This window comes from Cynoglossus semilaevis, chromosome 17 (genome assembly GCF_000523025.1).
Source record: "Cynoglossus semilaevis isolate Cse_v1.0 chromosome 17, Cse_v1.0, whole genome shotgun sequence".
NCBI lineage: Eukaryota > Metazoa > Chordata > Actinopteri > Pleuronectiformes > Cynoglossidae > Cynoglossus > Cynoglossus semilaevis.
Genome location: NC_024323.1, coordinates 3,816,227 through 3,826,933, shown reverse-complemented (window position 1 = coordinate 3,826,933; position 10,707 = coordinate 3,816,227). Strand labels below are relative to the sequence as shown.

General features: G+C 40.2%; 2 protein-coding genes across 2 annotated transcripts; one reads left to right on the top strand and one right to left on the bottom strand.

Annotated features, from left to right (window-relative positions):
• Positions 1 to 2,349: 2,349 nt before the first annotated feature.
• tnfsf14 (TNF superfamily member 14) lies at positions 2,350 to 6,189 on the bottom strand. Its single transcript, XM_008329443.3, has 4 exons — positions 5,615 to 6,189; positions 4,850 to 4,883; positions 4,672 to 4,749; positions 2,350 to 3,980 (listed from the first exon to the last, which is right to left on the bottom strand). Exons 1-4 carry the CDS (start codon positions 5,822 to 5,824, stop codon positions 3,595 to 3,597), a joined length of 708 nt encoding a protein of 235 aa, XP_008327665.1. The 5' UTR covers positions 5,825 to 6,189; the 3' UTR covers positions 2,350 to 3,594.
• Positions 6,190 to 6,691: 502 nt separating this feature from the next.
• On the top strand, positions 6,692 to 10,220 carry tmed1a (transmembrane p24 trafficking protein 1a). Its single transcript, XM_008329435.3, has 4 exons — positions 6,692 to 7,060; positions 7,642 to 7,739; positions 8,410 to 8,596; positions 8,694 to 10,220. Exons 1-4 carry the CDS (start codon positions 6,866 to 6,868, stop codon positions 8,910 to 8,912), a joined length of 699 nt encoding a protein of 232 aa, XP_008327657.1. The 5' UTR covers positions 6,692 to 6,865; the 3' UTR covers positions 8,913 to 10,220.
• Positions 10,221 to 10,707: the final 487 nt, after the last annotated feature.

Here is a 10,707-nt window from a genome sequence, read left to right as displayed (position 1 = left end):
TGATTTCCAAATTACTAAGACACAAACCACAATCAGGCATTTCAACAGAGGGTATATCAGGTGTTACCTCCAGATCCTACTCCTTCATACCAATGCATGTGGTTAGTTTCCACTTATTAATGTATCCTTTTTATCATTAACATAAGCAGAAGTATGAGCACATTTTTAAATTTCAATAATTTACCGGTCCATTAGCAGAGTAGGAAACTTTCAGAACTACAAAAATGTTTAAGGGCGACATGGTGGCAAATGTGGCCCACGTTCTCCCAGTGCATCATGGCTTTCCTCTACGTAGTCCCACAGTCAAGACACTTGCAGATGGATGAAATGGAATAAACTTTTGTGAAATATTCTTCCATTTAATATTTTAACAGATGTTGTCACCTTTTGACCTTTTGTTATTTATTTTTCTAATAAATTACCTTTTAATAACTAACTGATATAATTCTGGCCTTATTTTATGTTACTTTAACAGTTTTTATTATTAATTGTTTTAATACTTTTTAAGAAATTGTGTCGCGTTGGCCCAGAGGCAATGTCTCTCAAAGATTGAATCCCGATTAGGGCGGTTGGTACCTTCCAGTGGACTTACCACCTGCAGGACGGTGCGGGGGGGGGGGGGGGGGGGGGCTGGTACGGTGCAGTGTGATTTGGGTGGCGACTGCTGCCCCTGCGACCTGGTAACGGATAAGCACATAAAAATGTATGGATGGGCTTTTTAATAAACGTGTATCGAAGCTTAAACAGGCAGGTGTTACGTACCGCCATTGAGTGTGACTGTCTTCATATGCAAAACGTTTATTTTTGAATTTCAAAATAACAATAACTCGCTAGAAACCAAGAACTCAGAATGCAGGAACACTCACAGCCACAATAGACACACACACCATGAATATGAAGACTGGTTGAGGGAGACAGGTATATACTGTTTACACATGACACCAGGAACTATGTGTACAGACCCAGGAACTGATCCATAAAATGTGGGACAAAGATAATGTTTGAGCGGACATGTTGAACACATTATGAGGTCGACAACTGATCATTCTGAATCAGTGTTTCAGTGTTTTTACACCTCGTACCTTTTGTGTAGCACTACTAGTTGGAATGCTCAGCACACAGCAGCTCTGGCCAACACTGTTCCACGAACAAAAGGGATTTATTCCTAATAAAAGCCTTATTTGACTAATATACACGGTACAATGATGAAGTAATACACACAAACACAGTGTGCTTGACTCAACAGTTTCACTTCTCCACACTGGTTTTCTCCCCCCAGATACTCGTCTGAAACCACCACTGCAGTGTTTGTGACACCTACTACTGTACCAGTAGTACCACCAGCGTGGAGTTGTGGACACGAAAGCCGGCTATGCTGTTCTCGTAGCCACTGGAAATAAGTGAAGGGTCTGTACAGCCTTTGAAAATTAAAACACATGGAAAGGCAGGACAAGAATTTCTATTTTTTCTAAGACCCAAAAATGTCCAAATGCTGCTCTATACCACTTAAAGCAGCTCCCCACCCCCTTGCAGTGCCCCCCTTTGGTAAATAGGACTAATGTCAAGCATTCAGCTTGCTGTGGCCCCCTGCAACCGCTCCAAAATAAAGGGTTAAATACAAGGAAAACTATTTAGCTGTGTACGACGACCACCTCTTTCAGGTTTGATTAGAAGCTGGTTTACTCATCACCTGTTGCTTTTCTTTAGAACAGACGAGACTACGTACATACCTAACACTCAGTACACTATGTGTTAAACACTCATAAGTATGAATTTCAAATCAGCTGTTGCACATTTCCTTACATAAATCCTGTTATCAGGTTGAGTCAAGCAGCAGGGTGAAATACTAAGAAGAAGAAGTTGCAGGAAACAGCTGTCACCATCTGCCCCCCCACTCACGGTCCTGGCTGCAGCCTGTCTGTTCGAGCACCTGTAGACAACACAGACAACGGCATCACCATGGTAGGATCCAGAGTGTGAATTTCCCCACCATAATTAATAATTACTATAATTACACCCAGGTAGACAGCAGTCGTCACACCACTCTGGTAGTTGGAAAGTGAGTCAGATGACCTGCCCACGTCTTCTTCCCTCCTTCCTCCGGCAATTTACATGTAGACAAACATGTGGGTGTTTAAAGCAAATAGAAGCTGAAGGGAAAGTAACGGTGCGTGCATGAAAAATGTGAAACAAAACCACAATAAAAAAAGAAAAGAAAAGAAAAGCTTCAAAGATTCAGAAAAAAAGCTTGAAAAAAAGGCCTTCAAACATGACAGCAGCTCTGGCAGGAAACTGAGAATGAACACAAGTGCGAACACAAGGAAACCACGTCACACACACACACAGGTGTCGTAGCTAGCTTTTGATATTGATTTAATGACGATCTCAGAGGGCTGGATGTGGCGCACAAGCCGTACAGTGGCCAGGTCTGGTCTAAACAACATTTACAGAAACACACTCGTGTTACATGATACGGCAGGAAATGAATCATTTTAAAAACAACAACTTAAGTTTGAGGAAAGTTTTTTTTTTTTGTATATTTTTCAGATTGTTATAAACAAAAGCAACTCATAAAAGTATAGCGTGGCACTGTTGACAAATCAAAAAAATACGTTTCTCTCTTCTGAACGTGTCCTAATCTTCTGTCAAACTACAGCAGTAATCTGTCAACCTTTAGCTAATATATTTACATCAATCATCTGTCGATGAAAACAAAAGGACCCCCAAATAATGACCAATCTGTCCATTTTCTCTATAAGCTGAGCTGCCCAAACCATATTTCTGCACCACGGTGTCTCTTGACAACAGTCAGCCTCCTGAAGGATGTGTACAAGAAGGGCAGAGCAGGCCGGCATCTCATCAACTACTGTGGAGGATCCTGCAAAACCAGACCCCGTTTGACTTCTCACATTTGGTTTCCAGCTTGCGTACTGATCACTGAGCAACACGTGTTGATTTTCTCTTTAATTTCTCTTTAATGCAATACCAGTATATTGTAGTTGTGCACACACTGAGAGCTATGTTGACAGGTGCAGGATATAGAGCAGGGAGCGTATCACTTTTTAAAAACAAAACAAACAAAAAACCAAAAACATTGAGCATATTCTGATCTTAAATTTGTGTAAAAAGCGGTAAAAAGAAAACAGTGAAATTTAGTGTAATATGATATACGGCTGTAATATGATGAAAGCATTTAAACACTTTATCTGTTCATCCCAGCAGACTTGGACACACCCAGAGTAATTCAAATATTACTCACCTTCTCCCCCCTCTTTTTGACGCAAGAAAAAAAAAGCAAGTTATCTTTTTTTTTCTCCAATAACAAAAACCTGATAAATGTCTGGGTTAGGCCTAGATCATGTGACCTCATGTGACTATTATTCGTATTTGTAAAACAGTATTGTCATTAGGACACCACTGCACACAATGAAATGTGTCAGGTGCCTTTAACCCACACGGCTGCATATATCGGTATTAATTGATATCGGAATCAAAAGTGTTTGGATAATATCGGCATATGGGATATCGGGAAAAAGATACCAGAGATAAAAACAATTAAAACAAGTAAGTCCAATCCTGTACACTGACACGCTCTCATATCATATATGCACCAAAGATGTTCTCAAAGGACCGGTGCCGCTTCAGTTTGTTGGTGTTGCTGACGTTCACAAGAAGAACGCTGTCTTTGTCGAGGTGAAACACTCCACCGAGGTAACTGTTGGACCACGCCTCCCTGGATTTGGGGGCCAAGTGTTCAGACATAAGGAGAGGGATGGCTTTCCCACTGTACTTCTCCGTGCACAGAACAACCGAGTGCTGAAAGAAGTTCTTGTCCAAAAAGAACACCTTTGAGTAGACGTAATAATAACCTTCCTTTTGAATAACAAGACCTCCGTCTTTGTAGTCCATTTTGTAGAGAAGAGGACTTGCAATTGTGCTCCATGTCATGACATTAGGTCCATGGGATATGTCCTGGCCATCTGAGGAGAAAACAGACACAGTACAGCAAAGTGAGTCGATGACAGCGTCTAGATCTGTAGCGGGAAGTGGGAACAATGAAAAACATATGGGTGTGTCAGCAGACGTGGAACAGATGTGGAACAGGAGGACAGTCATCCAACAATTCAGCAATCACACACCCCCACTAGTGATTAGCAATTAGCCCACAATAGTGTATAGGGTATAGTGCAGTGTTTTTTGTAGCTATAAAAATAATTCAAAATATGTATATGGATATTGTACATATTTATATCATAAGCAAAAAAAAAAACAAATAATAAAATAGCCGTTTGGGATGCTAAGAAGAAAGATGGGGAAAAAATGTTGAATTAGCATTGTTAGCACTGACATCAAAATACATCTATGGGCCATTGTATTGTTTCTGAGGCATGACATTAAAGCAGTGCGTCCCTAAATTAAGCAACTCAGCAATTATCATTATTATTATTTAACATTTACTGGATCACGAGTCACACCAGTCAAAATGCTGACAACGCATTATCCTGCTACCAATGTTAGGAAAGACTTTCTAAGGTGTTGGAAACAGCACAACTGAAGAAGATGGATGAAAATATTCAAAATTAAACTTGATGCCTACACCTCCTTCTGTGTACACTGTACTTCACATGCTTTCTTTAGACCACTAAGACCTGACGGCAGGAGTGTTCTCACCAGTGAGGTGTGCCGCTGGTTTGGAAGGATTGCTGTATCCGGGCCACTCTGCAGGAAGAGATACTTCCTTTTTTCCATCTTTGGAGGAAGAAGACAAGGACAACATGTCTTTACATGACAACAAAGTTCAAAAACGAGGATAATTTAAGGTAAAACTATGAGATGTACTGTACTTTACCTCCAACAAGTTTAGAAGACATGGCTGGAGTGTCCTACAAAAAAAATGAGGCGGGATATTTGGAATATTTAATTTGAATATTAACAAAAAAGAAAAGAAAGAAAGAAACATAAAAAGAGAGAAAGAATAGGTTTGATGAATAGATTGGTGTTTTGGGTTTTTAGTGGGGGGGTTCACCATGAATTGCTCACAGGAAATAACGTGAACAATGAAGTTTACAACAGTGATGTTTTTTTTACAAACTTCCACTTCTCCAAACTCTTAACCATAACATCCTTCTGTTGCTGTCAGCAGTTTTGGACGGAGAAATAAATATGAATCACTAACATGACTTTATTTAAGTTCACTCGCTGCTTAACTGTTTAATTTAAAGAGTTATCAGGAAATAAGTCAGGAAGAAAGAAAATGACACAGAGAGAAATTATTATATATTTATTATATATTCTAGATCAAATCTATATCATGTGCTGAGCATTTAAGAAAATGTCTTGCTCCATTTTTTACTTTTTGTATGTATTTAGGTATGTAACTTTTTTAAAATGTGAAATGGTTTCATTCTGCATCACAATCACAATTAATTTAAAAGATGTTTTCACCAGAAATGAAATTCATTGAACAAAACTGAGAGTCTGACCTGAGAGAGGACAGAAATGAGCTTCCATGGAAAATTCAAATGAAACAGGGGGGAAAAAGTGACTTCATCAATAATACACAGCTGAATGCATTTTAATAAAGTGTGTAGGCAGGTGTAAAGCTGACACTCACAGGTTTGAGTTGGTACAGACGGTAGATGAAGCAGGCTTGGATGGCCATGCCACATAAAGCCACGTTCACCAGCATGATCAGCAGGGAGTGGGAAACCCATCCATGTTGACACTTTTGACCCGGCCTGGGTGGAATCAGAGGCCTGGAGATGGCACTGTCCGCCACGTACCCAGAAGAACACCCATCATTGGTCTTTGTGTCACAGCTCATTGTCTGAGCGAGAGAAAAATAAACCAATGTCCTCTAGAAGTGTTGAGATGCCTTGCTTCACAGGGTTTGTATAGAAAGGCAGAGTTGTGAGACAGAAAAAGTGTAATAAAAAGGAAATGGGTGGACTCGCCTGTGGTTGGTTCCAGTAAATTTTGCTCTTGCACAGCTCTTTGACAGACAAGATGGAGAGATGAGAAAACACGGCAGGCGGTTAGAAACCTCAGACATGAAGGTAGACAGGTCGACTGACTTCTTCCTGAACAACAGACTGACTTTCTCTGCAGCACCCAAATGACAAAAAAAGTAATAAAGCTAGAATCCAATGATCTCATTAGCAATTATCCCTTTTTGGAATTGGCAATTAGTCATTTTTGGAATTAGCAATTACCTATAGAAAACAAATAAATGAACTAGTACATGAACTAACCAGTAACTAAGTAGCAGATTTTTTTTTTTACTATTTACTGCTTTACATGTCACCTAAGAGTTCTTGCAGAGAAAATGCAAGTTACCAGAGAAAGAAAACATGGGAGCTGCGACCATGAATTTTTAATCTACTACTAATAATAAGGAATAATCTAAACTACTAGTTACTACTACTAATCTACTGTATATGAGCAGTAAATAACAGCAGTACACTGAAGTACTCGCTGAAGATCGTTGTCAATAAAAATCGTATGGTCTGGAAAATATAGTATCTGATATTTATGATATTTTTTTATTTTATTTGTTTTTTTGTAAGTTCTATTCTGGTCCCAACAAAAACAAAACTTAACAAAACCAAAAATGTCACAAAGAAATCAGACCTTTTGGTGAGGTTTACAGTATGTGTAGACCTTTGACCCTGCCTTTCAGATTTGCACGTGGCTGCTGTCCAGAGTGCAGATCTCTGGACAGCTGTCGCCATGTTGAATGAAGTACTTTTCCATCAGGCTCTTCTCCAGGTGTCAGAGACACATGAAGACAACACAGTGAAGTAGATTTTAAAGGTGACCGCCTTGTACCGAAGCTGCTGGAGTTTCTACTCTGATCAAATGGACCATGCACTGCGGCCGCACGACGATGGATGTGTCTGAGCTGCTGTGTTTGATGACACTTTCCGCGCTGACCGTCGTCGTGACTTCAGCTTCAGGAGCTTATCAAGACGTGTCACTGACATTTCTGCTACCTGCCGGACGCACCGAGTGTTTCTACCAAACTACCACAAAAAGTGATGGCATGGACATTGAATACCAGGTAAATACTTTTTTTATTCTGACCACATTTATGCCGCCCTAGACAGTAATGGATTTGGTTGAAGTTTTAAAAAATGTGTCGATTTATGTGAATAACTCCAGTCTCAAGGGAGAACAAAAAAAACAGACTCTGGACTTTGATCATTGAAGGAAGGAAGATAACACTGAACTGAGCGTGCAGGAATACCATGAAGGCAGTATTAAATCAAACAATTCTACATAAGTAATGCACATAACAGTACTTTTGTATTGGTTCTTTGTGTCATTATTTCAGCAACTTTGCCCTCTGGCTGTATTTTCTGTGTATCATTGTTATTTAGCAACCTGTGTAGAAATTGCGCCCATCATACAAAAGGCCAGTAGGTGACAGCACTGAGAGTCAAAGACTTTCAGGTGCTACCAGAGCCCACAGGTGATAAAAAAGAAAAAATAATATGATTTTTTTTTTTCTTCTTTTTCCACTGAGATTCCAGGAAGCTGTTGCTGAAGCCGTCAATTTGAGTGGATGTCACAGATAAATGTAAAGGAATGTGAAGATATTTTGCATGACGCTTGAAATGCACCTGTTGTTCTTTTGAACAGGTTATAGCTGGATACGGTCTGGATGTCGGCTTTACACTCATCTCACCCAGCGGACACCGACTGTACTCTGACTTCAGGAGTTCTGACGGCGTCCACGTGTGGGTCACCTGAAACTTCTCCAATTAATATGTGATGCTCAGAAACTGTGATATTCAGCATTTTTACTGCTTTTTTGATACAAGTTTCATTCATTCAAAAGACCACAAACCCTCAACAAGAAAGTAGTTTGTCTTGGGTTTGTTTGCTACTGTTTCTTAGGAAGGCCCTCAACTCCGCCTCCCTCCTTTGGTTCAATCAGGTATTTCAACGTGGGTGGGAAGTTACCATCCGTCCTCAGCTGTTAGTCAACAGAGTACCAAATTATACACATTCATTCAGAAATTTTGTTCTGTATTTTAATAGTATTGTACCATGACTCATGTTTCATTTCCTTGTAGATAAAGTTGAACAAAAGATAAAGTACTCGGCTTGCTCACTTGTCTCACATGTCCATGTTTCCTGCAAAGCTCAGAACGCAAAGGCAGCAGAATCAGTCAGTTACTCAATATTGGAGCCAGGACTCTATTCTGAGTTTCACTCACTTTAGAGTCTAGAGTAGTTTTAATGATTTACTTCATTCAAAAGGTATGCAGTCATATCCCTTGACATTTTTCATTAAAAGATATTCTGACAATGTTTCAAAACGACAGGTCATTCAGACTCTGGTACCAACAGAAGAAAGCCTGAAAGATGTTTAATTTTGAAAATCCTTTTGTTTTCTGTCTGCAGCGTGGCCTTCACTGAGGACGGAGACTACAAGCTGTGTTTTGACAACAGTTACAGCAAAGTGTCAGAGAAGATCATCTACTTTGAGCTGGTCATTAGATCCAACAGTCCCAGCAGTAGAGCTGGTGGTCTGGACGGTGTGGCCACGATGACTGACTCTGTGATGGAGTACAAACTTGAGGACATCAGGGTGGGAACAGTCTGGATTCCCAAATCATTAATCTAGATGTTCTAGGTCTTCTTAATCGTTACTCTGCTTCTTTTTCTTCTTCTCCTTTGTCTTCCAGATGAAAATGGACTCAGTGAACCAGCACTTGGAGAAAAGCCGTCAGATCCTTGGTGTGCTGAGGGCTTTCGAGGCCAGGGACCGCTACCTGTTGGAGAACAACCTGTGGAGAGTGTCCTTCTGGTCCTGTGTCAACCTGTTGGTCATGCTGACAGTCGCTGCTGCACAGATCTACACCCTGCGTCGCCTTTTTGAAAACAACACCGGCACACGCACCTAGTGATACTGGCAGCAGCGCTGAGAGCCCTGTGTTGGACTCTGAGGATGGCACACTTCAGAGATTGATCTTAACATCTCAGCAGATGTGCAGCTGTGTGTTCAATTTCAAAGGACAGTTCACATGTTTTTGAATACTCGCTTTTTTAGTAGTGACATATTTTTACGTATGTGTTGAAATTAATACTCCTGAGTATGAGTATGCAAGCAATAGTCCAAGTAAGGAGTCCTGAGTAGGAATATGTATATAAAGTACTCCTAGTCAACAGTTCTGAGTACTGAGGTTTAATAGAAATAATGCTGTTTTCAGTTCATTTCCCAGCTGCTCTGAACAACAACCAGAACCAGGTTCTTAATTCATCGCGGCTGTTTACACAGTGGAATTAAGATGCTCGATTGATTACTTTGACTGAAAATAAATTAGTTAGTTTAGTCACTAACAACTGTGCTGCAACACAATACTTTTCCTTTACTAGAAGTACGTGATAAGCAAACCCGTGACCATGTGTTGTGTGGGAGTCGTGAGAAATAATGAAATCATATGATGTGACGATACAGTGGGAAATGAGTCAGTCCACCAATGAGATCTGGTGCCTGAGTGACTGGTCTGATTTATGTATGGTTGCCAGGGGAGATTTCATCTTGCAACACACACACATACACACACATCCTAATACACACACTAAAAGAACTGCTTTTATTGGTCATCGGCAAAGCTTAAAAGCCTGATCTTCTTCTACTAAATTAAACAGTACACATTACCAGCATCTATTAAATTAACATCACCTTAAACACAAATGTCATTAATTTTAATCTACAGGTCACTAAGCCTAAATCTCCCTGAACAGGTTATTCACATACAAAGGCACAGTACAGTCAGTTAACGGCAGTTTGTCTTTGCATTAAGTCATACACGCAGACAGACTGTGATCGGAATGTGTACACACCGAGCAAGACAGTCTAGTGTTGGTTCATCTCATTGGTCGTTTTCCCAGCTTCCTGTTACGTCATCGTTTGTTTGCAGCAGTAACACTCCACCAATTTAAAGTCGTTGTGTTCGTAAAACATTGTATAATGAACAGATAATTTGTTCATTTAAAAACAAATCGTTTTTTTTTTATTTACAATCTCATGTTAAAGTCTGTAGCAGTAACAGCAAATATCTCACAGTGCTGGCCAGGTGGATACTGCTGGTTTCTAAAAAGAGTTAAAACTGGGAGACAGATGTAACTCAGTGCAGAGTTTAACATCACAATTGGTTGTTTATGTTTGTCATGGCTGGAATAAGAATAAAAATAGAATGTGTAGCTCATCTGTGCTCCTGCTCTGGACGTAGGCTGAAGTCATTTCAAGTCCACTGAGATGAGCGGTGGTCACCAATGGTCACGACGAGGAGCCGGGCGCCTGTTCAGGAACAATCAGCAGTGTTAATGTTTGTGCACTTTGTGCTGGGTCACACAGTAGCTGAATCTGTGACAGTAGTAGAGTAAAGCATTAACAGCTGAAGACAGGAAGTAGCGCCATATAAAGGCTAGCTTATATTACATGATATATAGCATTGTTTCCCAAAGTCTGGGTCACAACCCTCAGGTGGGTCGCAAGAGTTTTTTTGGGGGTCGTCTTGCAACATGTTTCCCAGGAGTTTAGGAATACTGCCTATTGACTTGGGTTGTGCCGGTTTGTGACTTTTACATGTTTCCCAGGAGTGAAAAAAAAGTTTGGGAAACACTGATATAGGCCTATGGTATGACATAATATGTATATGATAACAAATGATATGATGTGATACATCTTATCCC

Bases quoted from the DNA above. Each gene is read 5' to 3' on its own strand.
- tnfsf14 (XM_008329443.3), bottom strand. From the start codon at position 5,824: ATGAGCTGTGACACAAAGACCAATGATGGGTGTTCTTCTGGGTACGTG. The intron at 4,884-5,614 runs GTGAGTGTCAGC...TTTTTTTTGTAG, and splicing joins GTCTGTACCAACTCAAACCT to GACACTCCAGCCATGTCTTC. The intron at 4,750-4,849 runs GTAAAGTACAGT...CTTCCTCCAAAG, and splicing joins GTCTTCTAAACTTGTTGGAG to ATGGAAAAAAGGAAGTATCT.
- tmed1a (XM_008329435.3), top strand. From the start codon at position 6,866: ATGCACTGCGGCCGCACGACGATGGATGTGTCTGAGCTGCTGTGTTTG. The intron at 7,061-7,641 runs GTAAATACTTTT...TCTTTTGAACAG, and splicing joins GCATGGACATTGAATACCAG to GTTATAGCTGGATACGGTCT. The intron at 7,740-8,409 runs GTGGGTCACCTG...TTCTGTCTGCAG, and splicing joins AGTTCTGACGGCGTCCACGT to CGTGGCCTTCACTGAGGACG.